Source organism: Diospyros lotus, chromosome 8, assembly GCF_014633365.1.
Source record: "Diospyros lotus cultivar Yz01 chromosome 8, ASM1463336v1, whole genome shotgun sequence".
In the NCBI taxonomy this organism is placed as follows: domain Eukaryota; kingdom Viridiplantae; phylum Streptophyta; class Magnoliopsida; order Ericales; family Ebenaceae; genus Diospyros; species Diospyros lotus.
In genome coordinates, this window is record NC_068345.1 from 13,681,758 (window position 1) to 13,706,820 (window position 25,063).

The window sequence follows — 25,063 nt, forward strand, 5'->3', positions numbered from 1 at the left end:
ATTTCATGAGATTATGTGCATACATCTTGGTATGAGCATTGAGCATGACTTTATATGGAGCACTACATATCGTGTGCCAGCATTTATATGAGCATTGCATTATGCGCACCAGGCGACTTAGTCCGCGGGGATCCCACCAGTATCAGTTTCAGTTACAACTCAGTTTATGAGTTGCTCGCCTGGTGACGACCAGGGGACTAGGGGCTTTACCCACAGTATGTGCTTACAGTTTTTTCTGTTTACAGGATTCAGATCAGTCAGATATGTTTTATCATATTATGTGGGCCTATGAGCCAAAGTTGTATACCTGCATTTAGTTTACAGTTTATGTGCATTACATTTTTATGAATGCAAACAGACAGTAATTATACAGTACAAGTTCAGTAAGTTATTTATCAGTATCGATATTCTTCGATTCAGCTTCAATTATTCTTTCCAGCTTATTACTTGCTGAACTTTGTAGCTCACCTTGTACTCTTCACCCCTTCAGGTCCTAGCGGGGGAGTATCAAAAGTGGGGCCTAGCAACAATGGTCTATAGTGTGTGTACGTGGAGCCGCTCAAGATAAAAGATGTCTGGGAGTCTGTTGAGTTTTATAGTGTTTTTTCAGTTTAGATCTATTTTATATTTCAGTTAAGCGATTGTCCCTTAGACATATTTTATGGTTCTAACTTTGTATTGACTCAGAGTTTTTATTTCAGTTGATTGAGATATTCATTTATGGTATCTGATTTCAAATTATTAGTTAGTTTATTTTATTTTCTCCATAGCACCTCTTCTCGGGCAGTTCTAGGAGAGGGGGTGTTATACTTAAGCTTATTGATCTCCTCACCATTTAGTTGTTCAACCATGATGACTGAATCTGCCTTCCCCAAGGTAGATTCTTCCTCCTTAGTTGCTTGAATGGATTGAGATTGGTTCCGGGACTGAAGGTGTTTCATGCCTCCCACCTTGTTCAGCAATGCTTATTTTCCATGGAGCTTAATGCAAGTCTCCCTGGTATGCCTGAATTTCTTGCAAAAGGAACACCACAAAGCATCTCGATTTTGTGACTAGAGTTAAATCCAGTCCTACCTTGCAGTAGCTTAAATCGAGCAGCATCCTTTTTATTAATCACCATTGCAGATCCCTCATAAGGTATTTCATTTAGCATAGCTATCCTTTTATATTCCTCACTATGAACAATAGCAAACACTTCATTAAGAGAGGCAAGTTTTTCTTTACCAAGAATCTGCACCCTTACTTGTTCAAAATCAGCATTAAGTACTACCAGGAATTCTACTACCCTGTCCCTTTTAAATATTGCAGTTATGGTGGTTGCATCTTCACTACATTTTATTTTAACATCTTAATAATGATCCAACCCAAGCCAATATCCATTCATTTTATTGTAGTACTCAATGACAGTTAAAGATCCTTGTTTGTACTACTTACTTTCATCTTAATGTCAAACACCAAAGATGCATCTTGCACTGTAGAGTAAGTATGTTTTGCAGTGTCCCAAATCTCCTTAGCAGTAGATAGGAACATGCAATTTCTACTTACCTCAACGAAACCAAAGTCTTTAGCATCTGGACTTGATTCAATTAGGTGAGCCATCTTCCCTCATCCTTTCAAAAAGGTCCGTGCAAGTTGTGCCCACTGTAGATAATTCCTCCCATCAAGCCTACAGGAATGATGTATTCCTAGTAGGTCACCGGTAAGAGTACTCCCCATTGGCAAATCACACGAAACAACCTATCTGCTTGCCACTGGAGTAGTGGATTCTGAAATTTCTGACATGGTAGAGAATGGGAAGGAACAATCGATCTAGCAACCTAGGATCAACTTCGAATATTGTTGTGGCAATTAAGGCGCACAGCAATGAGAGAACAAAGAGAAGTAAAAGACAAGGCACTGATTGTAGGGAAAACGACGTACTAGAAGCTTCAGATAGGAAGAGTGCAATGAAGGCACTTTAGGGTTTTTAGGATGAGTAAGAGGATGGCTCTGATACCATGTTAAAAAAGATAGGAACCTCTTGCTGTTAATTTCTTAATCCAAGAAGAAGCTTTACATATCCTCTTATAGACATGAGGACTTTACAATATAGGAAAGGATACAACAAAATAAAGGAAAGAATCAATTATATACAATCAGGAAGTCTCCTAAACTAGAATAGGAAAGAATTAACCATATACATTAGGAAACTTCCTAAAACCATTTTTAGAAAACTTCCAACAAAGAGAGTTGTCACCAACCACAGCCGCCAACCACAATGAGAATGTGTGGGAAGCACGGGATCACGAGCACATCAAACCATGTAGCCAAAATAGGAAACTTTGGCTACACATATTTCACATATTTCATGATATTTCATCACTATCCCTTACACACCCTGATATTGCATATGATGTGAGTGCAGTGAGTTAATTTATGGATTCACCCACTAGCAAACACCTAAATGCTACTTGTTACATTCTCATATATCTTAAAGGTACACCTGGGAGAGGGCTGCTATACAAAAAGAATACAAATAGAGGAATAATGGGATTTGTGGATGCAGATTAGGCTAGATCTATAGAGGATAGGTGGTCTACATCAGGCCATTGTACTAAGGTATGAGGAAATCTAGTTGCATGGAGAAGGAAAAAGCAAAATGTGGTTGCTCGGAACAATGCAGAAGCAAAGTACCAAGCCATTACTCAAGGTGTGTGTGAAGTTATTTGGCTAGAAAAACTAATGAAAGACCTGAACAAGCCTATATCTACTCCTACAAAGTTGAACAGAGAAAACAAATCAGCAATAAGCATTGTGAATAATCCGGTACAACATGACCGGATGAAACATGTAAGAATTGACCGACATTTTGTTAAACAAGAAATTGAAGATGGAGGTATTAACCTCACCTATATTCCCACTAATTCTCACGAAGCTGATATCCTTACAAAAGCTATGTCAAGACAAGGGTTTGAATTGATTAGATGCAAGCAAGAAATTACAGACATCTATTTAAGGGGGAGTGTTGAAGGAGATAAGATGAGAAATTGGAAATTCACATTGCTGTTTTTTGAATAGAAACCGGAAGATGGTGAGATGATAAGGAATATTTGAAACAAAAAGAGATAAAGAGGATGAAGAGATAAAGTGGTTACACAAAAATAGGATAAAACTGCCACTCAAGTTGAAATTCTACCCTATCTATCTGTAACATATTTGAAATTGTAATCTTGTACTCTATCCCTATATTTTAGGAACCATAGCCAAACTTGTGTATATATATCCATCCTAAACTCAATACAAAGTGAAAAACTGTTGATTTGTTAGTCTCTGATCCTACCTAAGTTATTTCTATTTAGGTTATTTATTTTGTTAAGAATATAACAGATACATAGCCTCAAGTTAGGCAGAGCCAACAAAGAAATGCGGGAAACTAACTAACTGTGAGCATAGCCCTTTTGGGCAAGAATATGAAAAACAAAAAATCATCATGCCATGGAAGTGCTGCACTAAATGCATGAGCATAAAACTCACTAGATTCAAAGTACCAGCAATAAACAAACCTAACATGGTGTGGGGTTGACTGCCTAAAAATGAGTTTGAAACTTTTTAGGCTTTAGATTGTCTAACTGAAGCAACAATACCTTGGCCTCAGTTAGATCCTTGCCAGGGAAATGAACTTCCATCATAATGAACAAATCCAACACTCAAAAGTTATTACTCAGGTGCCTATGTTTACAAGGAAATCCTGGAAGTATCCCACAAGCTTGTGGATGCAAAAACATAACAATTGCAGAAATGCAATCCTTTACTCATTGTTTTCTTCTACACAAGAACAAAGAGTAGAATGTGAGCCAGCAACTCAATGCTGCCTCTTTCTGTGGAATCCAGGAAGTAAATTGTGCAGGCTATAATAGCAATTGGATATGGACAAGCACATCAATGGAAATGCTAGCATGAATATGGTTAAGCAGTTGTCTATTTTTTCCTCATTGGCACAGAGCACACTTACCATGCTAGAAAGCAAGAGGGATAGATATAAAAGGTCAATAAAACTTTGCCAAGTTCTAGCACCCAACCAAATGATTTAGGGCACCAGTGACATAAAGGACCAACCATTATTTAAAAAAAAAAAAAAGATGCAAGTATATAGCATACCCACCCAATATTCTTAACCACTGAAAGTAAAATATTGCTACCTAATTCAGGAAAGAAAAAAAGGTACATGTTGAACATTTAACATACAAGACAAACTATCAGCAGGAATACATTCATATATTTTATTGGAAAATGCATGCAAGTACAACAGATACCAAATTCTCATCTATGACATGAGACAATACATTCACATCCAGCGAAAAATGCATTCACAGATTTTACTGAAAAATGCATGCAAATACAACAGATACCAAATTCTCATATATGAAGTGAGACAATAATACCAACCATTCTCAACAATTCCAGGAGACTGACAAACGAAAATTTTGCATCAGGGTGGACACAAACACTGCTTACCTTGATTGTATGCCCCAGAGTTGTTGGATACATATCATCAACATCTTGTTTCATGGCAGCTGTCCCTCGAAACAAGTCAAACTGTGTCCCTGGCGGAAGCAACCCTGATAGAGACAATGAAAGACTACGTCAATGATGGACAATGTATTTAACTAACACAGGAACCAATAAAATCATAGATCCAGAACTTCCAAATTTCTTTGCTCATTTCATCATCAATAAATCCAACAAAGAAGACAGGCAAATACAAGTGCTTTATGGGGCTTAAAATATTGGACTTACCAGGAAAGTTTCCATTATGCTATATTGTTTCCAAAAAGAAAGAAAATAAAAATCAATTTAGCAAGAGAATCAGAAAGTTGACAGCGTAATGAGCTGACCAATCCTTGCTACACAGCTTCTTCACCTTCTGTTTTAAATGAAAACTACATCCCTCTCACTTGCTGTCAAGCAATGGGAACTACTCATTCACGGTATCCTTCCATTAAGTTCAGTTTCAAAACTTATCCACAGAAATGACTAGTTCGAGTGGAGGAGAGCTAGCTTAATAGGAGTTGTGTGATAGTATTATAATAATTATATTATCAAGATTACTTAGCCAGAATCATAAATATTTACAAAGTCACGTTAAATAACATGTGAAGTGTAACCTTGATGCTGCTGCCACTTCAAAGCCTGACCAATTAGAGCCATTAGTCGTGACGGAGGAACGACAGAAACCTCTGCAGCAAGAGCTGAAAAGATGCAATAAAAGAAAACATAATTAAAAACAATAACAGAAGAACCTAGCAACAACAAAAAAAAAGAACAATAAACAGAACAATCGCATTAAAAAAAGAATTTGTGCCATGCACATACTCAAATGCACAATAGACTGCATAGTACTCAATATCTGACTGGAATCTAAATTTTCACTTCATCTTATTGAGTTAAAAGTAAATCAAAAATCCATTTTTATCAATAGCCTATTTGAAAAGTATGAATGACAGGAAAAAGAATACCATTTTTAATCACCTTTTAAAGGATATCAATCATTCAGGATACTGATTATTTACTCAAACCCATAAGTACAAAGACTGATTTCCCTTAAAGATGCAAGGAAAAAAGAAGGCACAGAAAATAAGAAAAGAGCAACATATGAGCTGATTATATTATCAGTTGGGCAGGCAGAAAAGAATAAATACTAATAACAAAAGAAGAGTATGTAAGAGAGAAGAGAGAGAGAGAGAGAGAGAGAGAGAGAGAGAGGGGGGGGGGGGGGGGGGGGGGGGGGGAGATCACTTTTGCAGCTCAGGGGAAGGTCCTTCAACCTGTTGATGGAATTTCAAGGGGAGAATTCCATTCTGGGCCCTGCATCAAGGATTGAGGAAGGGAAATAAGAAGAGAATACATACTGCGGGGAGGAATATAAATGGCTCAATGATCATTTGACAGAGGTCCCTCCCTATCCAAAAAGGGGGGCAATTGGGCTGTGCAGTGAGGGGCCGCCTCCTTTGAGAAGGGTCTGTCAACATTCTCATCAGATGTCAATGACCATTATAAAGTGTAGGGCCTATTTACCCTCTCAATAATCCAAGCTCTCATTTACCAGGGGTCTCTAGAAGGATTTCATTTGCAGGTAACCAATGTTTAGGTGGTTCAAACTTAAGTTGGCCAAAAGTGAAATACAGGTTCAGTGCAAAAGTGTTTCTCCAATAATTCCCTTACTATTCATCTCCCTCATATCTGGCTATTACTTCTTGGAACCACTCAGGAACTATAGGTTATAGCTGTTGAGCTTCCTTTCTCATGGCACCTTGAGAGTGCATCTGCTACCACATTTTCCCTGCCCTTTTTGTACTGTATAGTATAGTCCAATCCCATCAACTAGGCCATTCCTCTCTTCTGTAACTAAGTATGCAATTTCTGTTGTAATAGAAATTTCAAACTCTCATAGGTCTGTTTTAATTATAAACATGCCTCCTTCTAAATAATGTCTCCATTTTTCAACAGCCATTAACACTACTAGGAACTCCTCATATATACTGAGCCCCATGTGCCTAGGATTCAAGGCCTAGCTTAGAAATGCCAACGGCCTTTGTTCCTGCATCAATACGGCCTCAATTCTTGTCCCACATGCATCTATCTCAAAAACAAAGGGTCTGCTAAAATCAGGCAACCCTACAACAAGTACCCTACTCATAGCTCCTTTTAATCTCTCAAAAGCTTTCTCTACCTCTTGTCCCCCGCTGAACCCTCCCTTCTTTAAGAGCTCTATCAAGAATTTATTGATAACCCATAATCTTTCACAAATCGGCGATAGTATCTAGTTAGACCAAGAAATCCCCTCAAAGCCTTTACCGTAATAGGTTTGGGCCAAGACACCATGGCTTCCACCTTTCTTGGGTCTGTGCTGACTCCATTCCCACATATCAAGTGCCCCAAATACTCCACTTGACCTTGATTAAAACCACACTTAGTCTTTTTCATAAAGAGTTGGTTAGACCTGAGGACCTCAAAGGTGGTTCTTAGGTGAGCCAAGTGTTGGTCCAAGGTAGGTCTATAGACAAATATGTCCTCAAAGAATACGAGAATAAATTTTCCTAAGTAAGGCTCAAAAATTCGGTTCATAAGGGACTAAAAAGTGGTTGATGCATTGGTGAGCCCAAATGGCATCACAAAAAATTCAAAGTGTCCATGGTGTGTTCTAAAGGCTGTCTTGGGTATATTCTCAGGCTTCATTCTGATTTGGTGGTAGCCCGAGGGTAGGTCCAGCTTAGAAAAGAATTTAGCATGGTGTAATTCATCCAAAAGGTCTTCCACAAGGGGTACAGGAAATTTGTCCTTGATGGTCATGGGATTAAGTTGGCGATAGTCCACAAACAAAAACGCCATGATCCATCCTTCTTTTTGACTAATAAAACTGGGGAAGCAAAAGGACTTTGGCTAGGTCTAATGATAGATTGGAGTAACATCTCCCTAACCATTTTCTCAATCTCTATCTTTTGAATTGGGGGATAACAATAGGATCTAATGTTGATAAGTTCAACATTAGGTTTTAGGTTTGAGGTTGATGGCTTGGTCAAATGCTTAGGTGGGAGGAAGGGTTGCAGGTTCAATAAAAAGGTCCTCAAATTCTAACAACAACTTATCAAGAAGGTCTAGATGGTGTGCCTGATCATTCCTTCCTTGGGGTGTGCTGACTGTTAAGTAGAAATCTCCTTGCATTGCCTGGCTGCTATGACCTTCCTCCACTACCACAATAGAGAACAATTGTGTCACTTGGTTCCATTTTCTCTTGAACACCATCTGTAGTCTTCTCCCAATAATCATTTTACATGTTTCAGCTTCCTTTCCTCCTGTTAAGTAGAAATCTCCTTGCATTGCTTGGCTGCTATGACCTTCCTCCACTACCACAATAGAGAACAATTGTGTCACTTGGTTCCATTTGCTCTTGAACACCATCTGTAGTCTTCTCCCAATAATCATTTTACATGTTTCAGCTTCCTTTCCTCCTGTAAGAGTCATCTTCCTCCCTTCTTTCTCAAAAGAGACCTCCATCCTGTTGAAATCAAAACTGATGGGACTCACTCCCCTTCATCCAATCCACTCCAAGCACTATCTCACAACCCTCCAACTATAAGAGTCTAAGGTCAACTTCAAATTCCTCCCCTTGCATTTCCCAACAAAAGCCATTGCATGTTGATTTACTTACCACCCTTGTTTCCATTAGCCACACTCAAGGGTTGGGTACCTGTGAGTTGACATTTCAACCTCCTAGCTGTACATTCAACTAGAAAACTGTGGGTACTCTCACTGTCTATTAGGATCATAAGGCAGCAGTCCCTCACCTTACCTTCTACCTTGATAATTTTGTTATTGGTTACTATTCCCTTCAAGGCATGTAGGGAAATCTCCCTATTGTGTCATTTGTATTATATTAGAATAGGTGTAATCGGTATCATTGTATTGCTTCATGTTTCTTTTCTGTTGTAGAGTTAGAATTAATATCACTTCTAGAAGGTATGTTTCTAGAAAGGCAGCTAACCAATATGGTTAGTTTCAGTCAGTTGGGCAGTTAGTTAAAATCTTGTAACTCACACCCCTATAGCTTATAAATAGGGATCGTGGGATAAGAGTGTGATGATAAGGGATTAGCGTGCTTCATTTCGTGAAGGTTGATTCCAGTGTTTCTATCTTGTATTTGGGATTGAGTGCGAGAGGTAGAGAGTGGCTGGGGATAGCTTGTATTCTCTAGAATCTTGTTAGCTTTCAGAGCATATGGGCTAGGTAGGATTCGGGTTCTAGTTGTAATTGTAATCATCCTATGATTGTTTCAAGATAGTGGATTGGTAGAGGCGCCAAGCAGTCTGGACATAGGTCTTAATTCAAGACCGAACCGGGATAAATCTCCTTGTGTTCTTACTGTTTTTCTTTCTTCTTGATTGTGATATCTATATATTGTTTGTGTTCTCAGGTGTGCGAGTGTCTAGGGTGAGCTATTTGAGTTGAGAGAATTTGTGGAGTGTTGTGATCTACTCTAACACTCCCCATTGTCTTCCTTCCCCAGTTCTTCACTCACTAGCCTCTTCTTCTTCCATCATTTCTCCATCCTCTCCTTCCAAAAGTAATAGATGTCGTTTGCATTGGTGTTCGGGATAATATTTATCCCCACACCTGAAGCATAAGCCAACTTGTCTTCTTTGTTCAATTAGCCTCCCCCCCCCCCCCCCCAAACTCTTCACCCTAGTACTTCCCTTCACCAACTCCCAGTTATAGCCTCTTCCACCCTAATTGGATGCCCCCAGAGTCACCCCCTTCTGTTGTTGCCTTTGCTTTCTCATTAAGGCCACCATCTCCTGCAACCGAGCACTCTCGGCTACCTGCTCTACTGTTCGAGGCAGGATCATTTTAACCATTGGTCTAAACTCATCGCTAAGACCACTCATGAAACTAGACACAAAATATGCCTCTACGAGATGAGGATTGTGGTTGGTCATTGGAGACCTCAATTCCTCAAACTTTCATTGATAGGCCCTCACTTCTAAAATTGCCTCAGCTTGTTGAATTCCTTTATGACATCCATCATATTCCTCTCACCAAAACATTCACACAATTTTTCAGAGAATTCCTCCCAAATATAGTTCCCCCTTACTCTAGTCCACCCTTGAAACCAGGCATCCACTACATCATTGAAGCATGTGAAGAATTTCAATAGAAAACTTGAATGAAAACTACCGTGATTTATTCATTCAATGGTAATGGAACTTTATACACAAGGAGTCCTAAAAATAGTTAACTTTATCTCCTAGATACCAACTCATCTATCTCCTAAATATTAGCTAACTTATCTCCTAGATATTCTCCTAAAAAATAGGGAAAGATTACAACTCAATTTACAATTAACAAGATAATTTACAACCTTTAAATTCTGGAAACCTTCTTCTTCCATGAGATTATCTTCCAAGACTCCTAATGAATTACAACTTCTTCCAACACCCTCCCTCAAGCTGAGGAATAGATGCTCATCATTCCCAGCTTGCTTCTAAGGATTTCAAAAACCTGTTTTTGCATGGCTTTAGTTAAGATATCTGCCTCTTGATTTGCTGTAGGGATATACATCAGTTTTATGCCTCCTTATATCTCTTGCTTGACAAAGTGCCTGTCAATTCTAACATGCTTCATTCGGTCATGTTAAACCAAGTTGTTCACAATGTTAATGTCTGATTGGCTATCACTATAGAGCACCTTAGATGATGACATAGGCATAGAGAGGTCACTCATTAATTTTTTTTAACCAAATTACTTTACAAATTCCTTGAGAAATGGCCCGATATTCCGCTTCCGCGCTGCTCCTAGCTACAATTGGTTGTTTTTTGCTCCTCCAGGTTACTAAATTGCCCCAAACTTTGGTGGACTACCCGGATACTGATCTGTTATCTTCAATTGAATCGGCCCAATCCGAATCAGCAAAGCCAACAATCCTCCTGTCTTTATTTTTCTTGAATAACAGCCCTATCCCAGGTGTCCCTTTGAGGTATCTAAGAATATGATAGACTGCCTCAAGATGTCTCTTGCTCGGTTGGTGCATATACTGACTTATAATGCTCACAGCATAGGCTATATCTGGCCTAGTGTGAGATAGATAAATCAACTTTCCTACCAACCTTTGATACCTCTCTTTATCTACCAAATAGTCTCCATTCTCTTCCTTATTTTTCCAGTTTGGCTCTAGGGGAGTACTTGCTGGTTTGCAACCCATTTTTCTTGTTTTTTGTAGCAGGTCCAGAGTGTATTTTCTCTGAGATATAAATATGCCTTCACTGCTCCTAGCTACTTCCAATCCAAGGAAATATCTTAATTCCCCTAAGTTCTTCACTTCAAACACTTGCCTCAACTATTGCCTCAACCTCTCAATCTCCTTCAAATCGTCCCCTATGATGATAATATCATCCACATACACTATCAAGATAGTTCTTTTTCCATTTTCTTCGACTTTAGTAAAGAGAGTGTGGTCAGCTTAGCCTTGCTTGTACCCTAGTGTGTATAGAGTATCACTAAACCTTTTAAACTAAGCTCTAGGAGATTGTTTAAGCCCATAGAGTGATTTCTTCAATTTACATACATTTCCTTTAGTGCTGCCTTCTTCAAAACCTGGTGGAAGTCTCATGTAGATCTCTTCTTCCAGCTCTCCATTTAAAAAAGCGTTTTTTACATCTAACTGGTGTAATCTCCAGTCTAGACTTACAGCCAAGAACAATAACATCTGGATGGACTTCAATTTTGCCACTAGTGCGAAGGTTTCATCATAATCTAGGCCATGGGTTTGGGTAAACCCTTGTGCCACAAGCCTTGCCTTGTATCGGTCAATTTTTCCATCTACTTTATGGTGAAGACCCACTTGCTTCCCATTGCTTTTTTTCCCTCTAGTAGCTCAGTCACTTCCCTAGGTATTATTTTTCTCCAAAGCTATCATTTCTTCCATAACAGCTCCCTTCCAGTTCTTATCTAGTAGAGCCTAATTAATATTTGTAGGAATAGTCTCTTAATCTAGACTTGCAGTAAATGCTCGGTATGGAGGAGACAATTTTGAGTATCCCAAGTGATTTGAGATGGGATATTTTGTACAGGCTCTTACCCATTTTCTTAGGGCAATTGGAATTCCAAGGTCATCTTCACCTCTGCTCTCGGTTGCCACCCTGCCGCCTTTAACATTTTCTGGACTTATCCCCAAGTCAGATGAATGTGTAGGCTGAGGATTCTAAGGTCTTCTTGAGTAAACCTAGAGAGGAGGTTTACTTTTAGCTTGATCTTCCCTACAGGTCTCAGTATTTTCTTCCTTCCCTCCTTGGATGATCTGAGAACGGATTGATAGAGTCAATCTTTAGATTAGGATCATCCTGAGAATTCTCAGGCCTTTGGGATGGCTCACAAAGAGAATTGGGATAAGGATGACCAGATATAGGCAATAGAGTACACCATATATCTTCTGGGTTGTTGATGCTTTCTCAAGGCTGATGGTGTTTGAAGAAAGGTTGATATTCTAAGAAGGAGACATCACAGGAAATAGTGAACTTTCTGTTAGTAGGATCATAACATTTATATCCTTGTTGAGTGGGAGAATACCCAACAAACACACAACTCGAAGCTTTAGGGTCTAGCTTAGATTGGTTTGGTTGTTTTTGGTGTACAAAGGCTGTACATCCAAACACTTTTAGAGGCAGAGAATTGAGGACTCTAGAATGGTAAGGAAAGAAATCAATAAGGACGCTAAGAGGGTTTGGAACTTCAGAATTTTTTAGGGTAGCCTATTGATGAGATAGGCGGATGTCAGGACATCTTCCCCTCAATAGTTGTTAGGAACTAATCTAGCAAACATCAAGGCCCTGGCTGTTTCAAGAAGATGCCGGTTTTTTCTTTCTGCAATCCCATTTTGCTGAGAATTGTAAAGACATGAGCTTTGGTGAACAAAACCATGCCCATCTAGGTATTGATTGAATTTGTTTAAAAAATATTCTCGACCATTGTCCGTTCTTAGAACATGAACGGAGGTTTGGAAAACATTCAAGACCATTTGATGAAACCTTTAGAATACAAGATAGGTTTCAGATTTGTCTTTCATAAGGAAAACCCAACACATTCTTGTATGATCATCAATAAAAGTGATGAACCACCGAGTATTTGTTATGTTAGATATCCTAGATGGTCCACAAAAGTCACTATGAATCAAGTGAAATGGTTTTGATGGTTTGTAAGCATGTTTAGGATGAGAGCTCTTAGTTTGCTTTGCAAGGATACAATCCTCACAATTGAAATTCTGAAGTTTATTTTTGGGAAGATCTGGATACAAAAACTTGAGATATTCTAAGCTAGGATGCCCTAATCTTTAATGCAATAACATCAATTTTGACTCTGAAACTGAAGCTAACATGTTTTGAAAAAATAACCTAGACTCTGTAGGAGATTCAAGCTGATTTATTTGATATAATCCTCTTCTTTCCTCAGCCTTGCCAATCATCATCCCTAAGGATATGTCCTGAAAAACACAATAAGAAGAGAAAAATGTTACTGAGCAATTCCTTTCTGAAGTTAATTTGCTTACTGATATCAGGTTGCATCTCAGATTTGGTACATAGAGTACCGTATCTAAGCTTAGGCCTGATATGTAAGCCTTTCCCTTTCCTTGGGCTGAGGATTTCGAACCATCAGCTAGCAATACTGTTATTTCTTGATCCACGGGTTTAAAATTAGATAAGGTTTCTAGGGATCCTGTCATATGGTTAGTAGCTCCCGTATCTACAATCCAACAATTAGTATACGATCTTTTAGATAGGAGAGAGTAGCATATATTACCTTGCCTTGCCAAAGGCATCTCCCTTTTTCCTTTAGAATGATTTAGTAATTATCGAAGAGCCTCTCTAACTGATCGTCTGTAAAAGTAGGCATATTTGAGTTACTTTTCTCCATTTCTGCAACATATGCGGATTAACCACCTTTCCATTGATTCCTTGGTTTCCACGAAGCTGGCTTTCCATGTATCTTCCAACAGGTTTCCCTAGTATGATAGGGTTTATTGCAATGGTCACATCACTGTTTTTCTCTTTGTATTTCACCTTTTGAGGAGGCAGAGGCCTTTCCTCGTGACATACTCAATGCTGAGTATCATTCGTTTCCTGCATGTCCAGCATAAGGCAGCATCACTCGTTTCCTACTTTCTTCTCTTCTTACTTCAGCAAACACTTCTTTTATAGATGGGAATGGTTTAGTACCAAGCAACCTGCACCTTACTTCATCTAGATCCGAATTTAGGCCATGTAGAAAATCAAATACTCTCTCTTTTTCCATCATTTTATCATACTTCATTCCATCCGCTGGACACTCCCAAGTGATCTCATAAAAGAGATCCATCTCTTGCCACAATTCAACTAAGGTATTATAATACTCAGTGACCGAGTTGTTACCTTGCTTTGTGGTTTGGATAGTGGATCGAACTTGAAAACTTTGTACTGTATTCTCAAGATCCGAATATATCTCCTTGACAGCCTTCCAAATCTCGCTCGCCGTCTTGTAGAACAAGTATGTCCTACCAATCATTGGCTCCATGGAGTTTATTAGCCATGCCATGACTATGGCATTTTTTGCTTCCCATACTCCATAAGTTGCTGCTTCTGCACTCGGTTTTTCTATCTCTTCGGTCATATAGCCCATCTTGCCTTTCCCTTTAACCACAAGCATAACTGATTGGGACCATTCACGAAAATTGGTTCCATTGAGCTTATGCACGATTATTTGGAGAGTATGGCTATCGAGAGCTGTTGTAGAGACTGGAATCTGATGATTCCTATCCTGAGAAAGAGGATCAGAGGCTGAACTCTCACTTGGTGTAGAGTTCTCGGCCATCGTGATGATAGATGAGTTCTAGTTGAAGTAGAACTTCCGATATACTGCCACAAACCGTGGCTCTGATATCATGAAGAATTTCAGTAGAAAACTTGAATGAAAACTATCGTGATTTATTCATTCAATGGTAATGGAACTTTATACACAAGGAGTCCTAAAAATAGTTAACTCTATCTCCTAGATACCAGCTCATCTATCTCCTAAATATTAGCTAACTTACCTCCAAGATATTCTCCTAAAAAATAGGGAAAGATTACAACTCAATTTACAGCTGACAAGATAATTTAAAACCTTTAAATTATGGAAACCTTCTTCTTCCGTGAGATTATCTTCCAAGACTCCTAATGGATTACAACTTCTTCCAACAGTATGTCGTGGCTAAGGTTACTCTATGCACCTCTAGTATGTTATACTAATTGAACATCCTCTCACATTTTCTCAACCATCATCTAGGATTGGTCCCCTCAAACATTGGGATCTCCATCCAAGGCATGGGGAACCGTAGATGATGAGAGTTAGTATGACCATCCCTTCCCCTATCCATCACTGCTTCTACTTCCTCTTTCAGATCCACCTCAATTTCAAAGGTCCCATTCATACGACTCATCCTATTACCCTGTAATATATGCCTTGTTCTATCCTTATGAGGAAAATCGGGAGAAAATCCTTACTGAATTCTAGTGAGTAAACATCACCATGAATTACTACAATTGTGCCCCCATCTCCTCTCGCATAAGAGAGAGCTCTGTCCAACCGTCATTCTAGTCCATCTATTGAACTCCCCATCTTACGATCCATCGCCATGATCGCATCATGATTCTGCGTAAACCCAGTCTCCAGTTGATCGGCTCTGCTCTGGAATTCTGTCATAGTTGAGCTAACTTGTTGCAGCTATGACTCGAGATTCTTCATGCGAGTCCCCTCCACCATTGGTTCAATTTTGAAAGAGGTACAGTCAAGAATCAAGCTTTGATACCAAAATTGTCATGGCCTAAGCCTGATAAGGGTCTTCTTCCTAATTCATAATTAGGAAGGCACAAAACAGAGATCAAAGAGAAAAGAGCAATTGTAGAATGAGAGAGAGAGAGAGAGAATGAGGGAATGATGAGGGAGAAGATAGAATTTCTCTTCAATATTCCGGATGCCCTAATCCGTAGGAATTAATGGGATTAATACAAGATGCCGAGAGGGAGGTTCCCTACCAAGGCATATTATACACCCTTCCACAATTATAACTCCTCATCTCTACACAACAACCACTTGCACGTGGCTACCCCCTATGGGTAACAAACTTATAACAGCAAGGTTTTAGTAGTAAAAATTTAAAAATCCCATAACCCAACAGCTCCTTTCATGACACATTCTTCCACAGCTACCCTAGGAGGTCTTAGGGTTGATAATGAGGGGGTTCATACCCAAATTTTGAATAGTTCAACTATACCTACCATGGAAGAGGTGTTTTCCTGAATCCTATGTAGCACACATACATTTTTTTATGTTTACTAGAGAGTGATCTATAATTGCCACTTGGACTCATGGATCTTCTTCCAAGATTGGATTTGGAGATGGTCGTGGCGGGGGTGCAGGGTGTGGTCGAGGTGGTAAGCAATCAGATTGTAACTACTGTCATCACCTTAGTCAATATAAGGATACTTATAATGCACTCCATGGTCGGCCTCGTAAGGCAATGTTGTAGTTCCTGAGGTTGTAGAAGTCTTGTCAATGAAACCTAATGCTTCCTCTCATACTAAGAGACTAACTCCTACATGTGTGATCACTACTAATGAGTTGGTAGAATGTCGTCAGTTTCAGGTAGCTCGATAGACATCTTCCCTTATAGCTTTTGTTGCCTAGGTATCTTTTCCTTTTGCCTTGTCATCTGTAAGTAATTCTCATAGATGCCTTATTCATGCTCCTCATAGTCATTGGATTTTTTATTATGTCGCTTCAGAGCATATTTTTTGTAATAAATCTTTATTTTCCCATTTTGATTCATCTGCCTCCCTTCCTCTCATCACTGTAGTTGAAGGTTCTAAAACCATTCCCACAAGTATAGGTAGGGTTGAATCACTTCAATTTCTTTCTCTTAATTTTGTTTTACACGTTTCTAGTTGTCCATATAATCTCATTTCTATTTGCAGTCTCACTTGATCTTGGAATTGTAGTGTCATCTTTGATTCTGATTCCGCTCTTATGCAAGACTGGGGTATGGCACGAATGATATAGCATCAGATATGAGTTTGTAGGACTTTACCATTTTGCCTTGCCATTAACTATGACATCTTGTGCTACTATAGGGGCCTCTCTTCTCTAGATTCATTCTCAGTTTAATCATCCTCATTTATCCACTCTTCACAAGATGGTTCTTTCATTGTCCTCATTGATCATTCTAGAATGCGAGTCTTGTTAGTTAGGCAAACATGTTCATTCTTCCTATACTAGAAGTCTTAATAAATAAGCTAATGCTCCTTTTGATCTTGTACATTTTGACATTTCAGGTCTAATAGAGTTAAATCTAAACAGGGTTTCTCCTATTTGATTACATTCATTGATGATCATTCTCATTGTACTTAACTTAACTTAATGAAAGATTGTACTAAATTGTAATCTTTGGTCACTTCTTTTCTACTGAAATTTCTACTCAATTTGGTTGTCCAATTCAGATTCTTTGGAGTGATAATGATAACGAATATTTTTGTATTGCATTTTTGGCTTTTCTCTCATCTTGGATCAGTTCTCTTGCCCTTATAATCCGCAACAAAATGGGGTGGCAAAATGTAAAAACAATATCTCATTGAGACTATTCGATGTTTCTTCACATGCACGTTACTGGTTCCTTTTGGGATGGGCTATTTTCACCCCCACATAGTAGGATAAAAATTTGATATGTTGTTGTAGAATTCTTTACATTTCTCGAGGGACTTGTGTCATTGTTTTCCCTCATTTGCTTCTTTTGTGAAAGAGTTTTCATTCTATAATAATAGATTAATTACTTTGTTTCTTTCTTTCCCTTATACAAGATTCCACCCTCCCCACCTCTCCAATGTATCTATTATTTGTTAGGTGGAATTTACTTATCAAAGTGTGTGAGTATATCATATAAAACAAAGAAAGGATGGTGCATTTGGAACTTATAAAGCAACACGTACCTAATTATTGCAATAGCATAAGTTAGAAGGCTAAATACAACAGTACATATATTCCTCAAATCTGATTCATTGAACATGTTTATGAATCTAACAAAATAATAGATGAGAAGTTACACCTTGAGCTATTTGTGCTCGCCTTTTCTCTTTTGTGGAATCTTGATAAGCCTGAAAATGATGCCAAAGCAATAGATAAAGAATGAGCACATTCTCACGAACATAGAATCTACAAGACTCCCAGTCTCCCCAACAATAATAGTTTTCTTCTTCGATACCGCAAAATTATTAACTACCAACTCATCTGAAAGCTTTACTCTTTCTTTATTTACATATATATATAAGAGTTTATAACAAAGATAGCCCAAGGGGGCAGACATTGTACAGAAGAGTCTAAGAGACTACTAAAAGAAATATCATAAAATCCACTAAACAAAAAGAGTATAGAAAAGGGAGATCCTTTCTCATCCAAAAAAAAAAATGAAAAATTATTTGTTCTCTATATTTGTCCTACAATGGTATAGTGATGAAATAGTTACTTCTATATATTGAATGACATAAATTTATGAATTCAATTGGACAATTGTTATTTTAGTATCATTGGTTGTTCGGAGTTATTATTTTTAATTACAAGTACAAAAATATAATTTTTAATGCATCTCATTTTTTAGCTTATTGTGATTGTTGTTGTCCGTCTCCATTTTCTCCAAAATGGAAGAAGCATGCTTGCATTCCTGTCCGTATATGCATATATATATATATATATTCATAAACACATTCACATTTCTTAGCAAGCAAACAGTTATATTTATTCACATGTGCGTACTAGAAAATTACACACGGTATAATCATGTAACCACTATAAAGTAGCCAGATCAAGGAATGACAACTCTATTTGATATAACCATGCACACATGCATAACAATACAATTCACCATGCTAATAAATATAAGAGTTAATTTGGTATGCCATTAACATCATTGACACAAATAAATCTTCATTGAACATACTTGGTCACTAATATGTGGATTCTTCTTTGTTGAAGGGACAAATGAAAAAAAAAAAAAAAAAATCTTTGTTCAAGGGAGAAAAAGACAAAGAACAAACAACTTTGCAGAAGAAAGAAAACACATAAAGAATATGTCATGAATGATATATTAGTAATTTAGCAATAGTTATTTTGTTATTTTAGTTGTTGTAATTTATGTTTTACTTTATAACAGAATTACTTACCTAAGAGTAGCAGTTATATAAAGCTACTAGAGCTAAAAGAAATCATTATGTGAAATATATCAAATTCAGAATTCTTATTCTCTCTCTACAAGTTCTCTCCCTCTCGGATCTGACAGCTCTTCCCTCCTCAGCTTCTCTTCTTCTCTTCCCTCTCTCCTTCCGAGTTCTATCTCACTCACCTCCTCTAATTTCCATCTTTGATTTCTCTATTCTTCCCTCTTAATTCTCTATTTTCTCTCTCAACTCTGTCTGTTATCTCTCTCTTTCAGCTCTAACTTCCTCAATTTCTTCCAATTTCTATTCTAAACCATATATTAAACCCTAGGTTCATGACAAATGGCATTAGAGCCACCAATTCTTGGCTTTCATTCCATTAACTCCTAGCAACTAATCGAGGCAATTTTGGAAGGCAGAATCAGGTTGCGATTTTGGTAGTTTTATCAACTAATCAAGGTTTGGCAGTTGAGAGGTGATTCCTAGCAAGCAATTCAATGAAGCTAAGCTAGAGGCGATTATCAAGCTGTTGATTTCTAGATTTTGACTGTGATAGAGGCAGATTCAGGATTGCTAAGGTTAGATCTAAGCAAGTCCAGGAAGCAATTTCAAACAAGGCAAATTAGGTTTACTAAAAATTAGATTTAGGATCGATTAGAATTTGAAGGCAGATCAGGTTTGTCGAATCTAGATCTAGGCGAGGACTAGAATCAGTTCAAAGGTGGTTCTTGGAAAGCAATTTTTGGAGGTTGTAACAGGACCAATTGAGTCATAGGAGGTTGTCGAGCAGTTCATTGGCCTACGACTTCTCCTGCTCGTGAGATTTCTATCATGCCTGACAGCAAATGTATGAAACAATTCGAGTCTCAACTACAGCAGAAGAATGCTACAGTTTCAGTTGGACACAGCAGAAATCATGAGGCGATCAACCGGAATCATGAGACATTGGATTGGAAGTTGGAGAACTCTATGGACAGAGTTCACAAAAAATTGGATGGCCTATCAAGGAAGTTTGATGAATTTTGATTCTATTTTCACAGAAATATCAGGTTAGTATTCCAACTGAATGTTTTTCTAAAGAATATCCCAATTTCTTAATAAGAAAAGTTTCTGAAGAAAATGCTCAGAATGACTACCTAGGAAGCCTAGATAATGAGATGATTGATTCAGACAATCAATCATCAAGATTGAAATAAGTTAGCAGGGAATTTCTTGAGATTGAGAAAGAAGGAATGAATTCTGTTGTAGTTGTCAAGAAATTCGAAGAACAGCTACTAAAGCATGATGAAGTAGCATTGGAACAAAACATTGAGTCATTTGAGATGGTGACTATAAATCAGGTCAAAAATGAGAGTTACAATGAAGAGCGATTTTTTGTGTCGGATGAGAGGTATGCTTGTGAAATCTATTCTAAACTGGATCAAGTTTTCAACACTCCACATGTAGTCAAAGAAGTTTTGATCAAGCAATCCGGTCCAGAACAATCTTATATTGGCTCTAAGGAAACTAATCCTAAGGCTGATGAGTGTAAACAGGCATTCAACAAGGACTTGGACCCACGAAAGAAGCTGGAGGCTAAGGAAAGGCATTCTTTCATGGTAACTTCTGTTGGCAGGAATGGTTCTGAGAAAGAAGATTTTAAGAATATTGTTCCTTTGCTTTTTACTTCAGAGAAGGATGAGCAATCCATAGCTTTGGTTAAAGCAGGCATCAAAAAGGACCAGTTTCTGGTGCTAGTTTTATCAAAGAAGGAGCTAGTGAAGCAAGATGAACAAGACTCTTTTGTTGTCGGGAACAAGACTCTTTCTGTTTTGATTGTTCATATTCCAGTTAGTGAGCTGCAGCGTCAAATCAGGTCTTAGCTTGCAGAGAAGTTTGAATACATAAGAGAAAAGAGGAAATGGCTTAGAAGGAGAAAGAAAGAAAGAAGGACAAAACAGGTAGTGAAAGTTAGGTTTGGATGGAAAATAGTGGCCAGTTGCTGTAAAGTTTTAGAGGACAAGAATTCTATCAAGGAGGGGGGAACTGTCATGACCCCAAGGATATAATAGTAATTTAGCAGTAGTTATTTGTTATTTTAGTTATAATTTATGTTTTACTTTATAACAGAATTACTTACATAGAGAAGTAGCTATATAAAGCTACTAGAGCTATAAAGAGATTATTATGTGAAATATATCAAATTCAGACTTCTAATTCTCTCTCTCCAAGTTCTCGCCCTCTCGAATCTGACTCCTCTTCCCTCCCTCAACTTCTCTTCTTCTCTTCTCTCTCTCCTTCCGAGTTCCATCTCTCTCGCCTCCTCTGATTTCTCTATTTTTGGCTCTTAATTCTCTGTTTTCTCTCTCAACTCTATCTGCTATCTCTCTTTCTACTCTAACTTCCTCAATTTCTTCCAATTTTCATTCTAAACCCCAGGTTAAACCCTAGGTTCATGACAGAATAATATCAAAGCTGCATGGTTTCTTGACAATACTCAAGAAGACAGCCAGGACTAAGAGAAACATACAGGAATTTGGAGGACAACAAAAAAAAAAAAAAGAAAAAGCACTAAAAACAGACATAGAATACACAATCTAACCTCATGTGGATCAAAATAAGTTCGAACAAGTAGATGCTCAAGTCTCAAGTATCTTTCAGGTTGCTCTTGCTTCATGACACCCATTACCTGGGTTTGCCTTAATATGGCCCGTGCAGTATCAAGTTCCCGAAGTTCAATCATTTCCAAAACAATCTGCCATAAGGAGGAAAAGAGAAGTACAATAACAATAAAAAAAATGTCTCACTAGTCTGGATTAAACAATTACAACAACCATGCTTAGGATTTACAGGACCTTACTACAGATATTGAATGAACATAAGAAAAGCCAACATCCAAGACTATCTAATTATTCATTTTTTTCCCTTCTATAACCAGCTTAAAATAAATGTATAAAACCACTTCCCCTGTTCAACTTTTTCTCATTGACCTACTCCTTTTTTCCTCTCTTTCTAGTTCTCTCACTCGTCTGCGTTGACCTTTTTCTGTTTAGGAAGATATTAAAAAAAAAAAAAAAGAAATGAACAATAAGAAGAATCAAGGTATCCGAAGGACAAATGGAAAACCACAAAGCAAAACATTAACAAGCTATGGAACACGATGAAGAAAAATGTTATGACTGATCTCAGTGACAGAAATCCTGTCATGTCTTGTCATTTGTATGTAAAAATACTTGTCTTCAAGATTCCTAACTGGTTGTGGAGCAACATTGCTTCTTTAATTAAGCTCCCTGTCCTAAAAGGTGCTGACACAGACACAATATATGGCAATTTAAAAACAAATGAAGATGCAGATAGAGCAGGGATAGGGAAAAACATATTATTTTTTATCTTTTTTATTTAGAAATTTGATGAACATTATAACCAAAGATAGTAAATATATTGCCCCACTAATTTATCATGATTCATGAAGATACCATTCAATTCATAATAATAATAAGTTAATGTCATTAAATGAACAAAAAATGATTAAAAGAATTAATATATGATCATCCTTCAAAGCTTCATTAAAATATTACAAACATCCATCACCAATGTTTTCTCATTCTCCAGATGGATGGAGGTTAAGTTAAACCCACTTAACTTAATTACTTGACTAATAATTAATCCCAACTCTCACAATTCTTAACCAAAATTAATAATTTTTACACCATTGGAATCCTCCCATTATGCCTGACAACATAACCAAGATATGCTTAATTATCTCTGAATTCAATCTCCTAAAATTAGCTTCAAAGTCAGTTGCTTACTTGGATTAGTCACCTGCTTCCAACAATTCATCGGTTGATGGCCAGCTTGACTGCTAGCCCCAGTCCTTTAACTCGTTACACAGTCAGTTCTCATGGTTGACTGATGTTCGATTATCATTCCATACACAGACTGTCTATGCTAAAGTCAACTTTAGATTAGTTGTCACCACTTTTTCTTCTCTTTTCAAATCTATACCCACAAATTTGAGTATGGGGTGTCATATTTGAGGTGTGGAAACAGCCTCTTCGAAAAGAATAGGTAAGGTTGCATACTAAGAAGATCCTCCCCCGACCCTCATAAAGTGGGGAGACTCGTGCAATGATGCCCTTGAGAACATTGGGCCTGTGGGAGAATAATATAGAGGCTTCTAGAAATAGCATAACCTGTCCAAGTGTGTGAAACAAGTGGTGAAGTAGCTAAGGGAGGAAACACCTAGCTAGGGCTAGGTGGCATGAAGTGAAAGCAATGCCTAACAAGATGCTTCAGCGTCTTGTAACTTACTTGTATTTGCTTATAAATAGGATACTCCTCCCCCATTCTCCAGTGCAAGCAAGTTAAGACTGAGAAGCTCCCAAGAGAGGACTGAGGTAGACAGAGGAAGGGCTAAAAGAGTAAGGGAAAAAAGGGGGAAGTTGAAGCACTGGGTTGGTTCTGCTGGAAGAACCTTGAAGTAAAGCTCGAGTGAAGTGCATAGTCAGCGTACATATTGACATTGTGCATAACAATTTTGTGGCAGTTTATTATGCATTACAGCATAATCTATGTGCATGTGTGGAAATTGTGAGCAGAATAGTTTTAGGTCAAGCATGCTTTGGTGTGTCTCAGACTCCCCCTGTGCCATGGGATGTGTCATGGCTACCAAGGATGAGATAATGGTCCCTTGTGTTGCATGAGGATGATGTTGACAAGGTTATGAAGCCTGAACCTAGGACTGCACCTGGTAAATGGGATTTTGAGAACCTAGTGACTACATAAATTATGTGCTGAGCATTGTGCATGTATGCACTGACAGGACATGACTTACTATGATGTGTTCTCATACATATACATTCACTATCGTCCAGACCATGCAACAGAGGATCAAGACCAACAAGGTTTTGTCTAGGTGATGGAGGATGGTTGATGATAATTGTTTGTCATTATAAAGTATGATGCAGTACCATGTTAATGTTTATCATAGATATATCAAAAGTATTGCCCAAATGGCAATCCAATAAGGTGGGAATTGGGTTCTTAAAAATTTATTTGTGTTTTATTTTAGAGAAAGTGCCAAATTAGCCATTATACTTTCAAAAGAGACAAATAAACCACTATACCTCCAAACTCTGGCCCACATTACGCATTACAATAGATGTAATATTGATGCGCCATTAGATACCATTTAATTCCATTAGGGCGAAGTGCCAAATTGGCCGTTGAACTTTAAAAGGCCAAATAAACCACTTTATTTTCAAACCCAAGGCCACATTAGCCATTATAGTTGATGTCGTCTTGACATCACTAGACAGCATTTTTTTAATTCCATTAACAGCATCAACTATATCCCTAATCAAACCATAATTCAAAAATTACACCAAAAAACTCGTTAAAAATGTTTGTGATGGTGATATGGGGTTTTTGCATTCCAAGGCGATGGCAACTGTGTGGTGTTCTTTAAATTTTGATTTGGCTTCGATTTAGTCACTTTGCCTTTACACCCTCTAAGGAATTAAAATTGTCACTCCCATCTCCCTCATTCATATCACAACGCAATAACCTTAGATCTCGATCAAAAATGTTTGGGATGCAATTTTGGATGTAACTTTTGAATTAGAGTTTCATTGAGAATATAGTTAATGCCATTAATGGAATTAAAATGTCATATAATGGCATCAGGACAACATCTACCATAATGGCTAGTGTGGCCCCGAGTCTGATAGTGCAATTTTTTTATTTAACCCTTTTTAAAGTACAATGGCTAATTTGTGTGGAAGCACCTAATGTCTTGTTGTGACTGTTATGGTTGTTGTATTGCTGAGTGTTATGGTTGTTATATTGTTGCATTACATTTGACTATGTTTTAGTTGTTATTGTTAGTTGGTAGCCAGTAGCCTTTGCATTTAGTACATAAGTTGTGAGACGGTCTTTTATGTCATGTTATGAGTTGTATATATAGCAGCTCACTGCTCTTGTAATCTTAAGCTTTTCATTCTTGATTCTTAATACATTCTCTAGAGGTATTCTTCTTCTCCTCGTGTCATGTTTCTTCTCTGTACCTAGGGTTTCATTACATGGTATCAAAGCCTACCATTTGTCCTGATGGCCTCGAATCAAGATCACAATTTGTTCTCCTCTCCCTCTCCTCATTCTTCCTTGTCCTTATCCTCTGCTTCTCAGGCTGATTTCGCAGCAGTAGCAAAGGCCTTTAGCTTTATTCCTATAAAGCTTGACTCCAGTAATTACATATTTTGGAAGGCTCAAATACTTGCCACAGTGAGGGCGTTCGACCTGATCTCATTCCTCAACAAGGTGCCACCTCCACCAAAGAGTTT

General features: G+C 37.9%; 1 protein-coding gene across 1 annotated transcript in view; it reads right to left on the bottom strand.

Moving 5' to 3' along the window:
- Nucleotides 1-25,063, bottom strand: part of LOC127807524 (suppressor of mec-8 and unc-52 protein homolog 1) — a 110,255-nt gene that overhangs the window by 39,398 nt on the left and 45,794 nt on the right. The window contains exons 3-6 of the mRNA XM_052345432.1: nt 21,325-21,477; nt 17,639-17,687; nt 5,145-5,228; nt 4,495-4,598 (exon numbers count right to left, since the gene is read on the bottom strand). Coding sequence (XP_052201392.1) covers nt 4,495-4,598; nt 5,145-5,228; nt 17,639-17,687; nt 21,325-21,477 — 390 coding nt within the window. The remainder of the gene's footprint in view (nt 1-4,494; nt 4,599-5,144; nt 5,229-17,638; nt 17,688-21,324; nt 21,478-25,063) is intronic.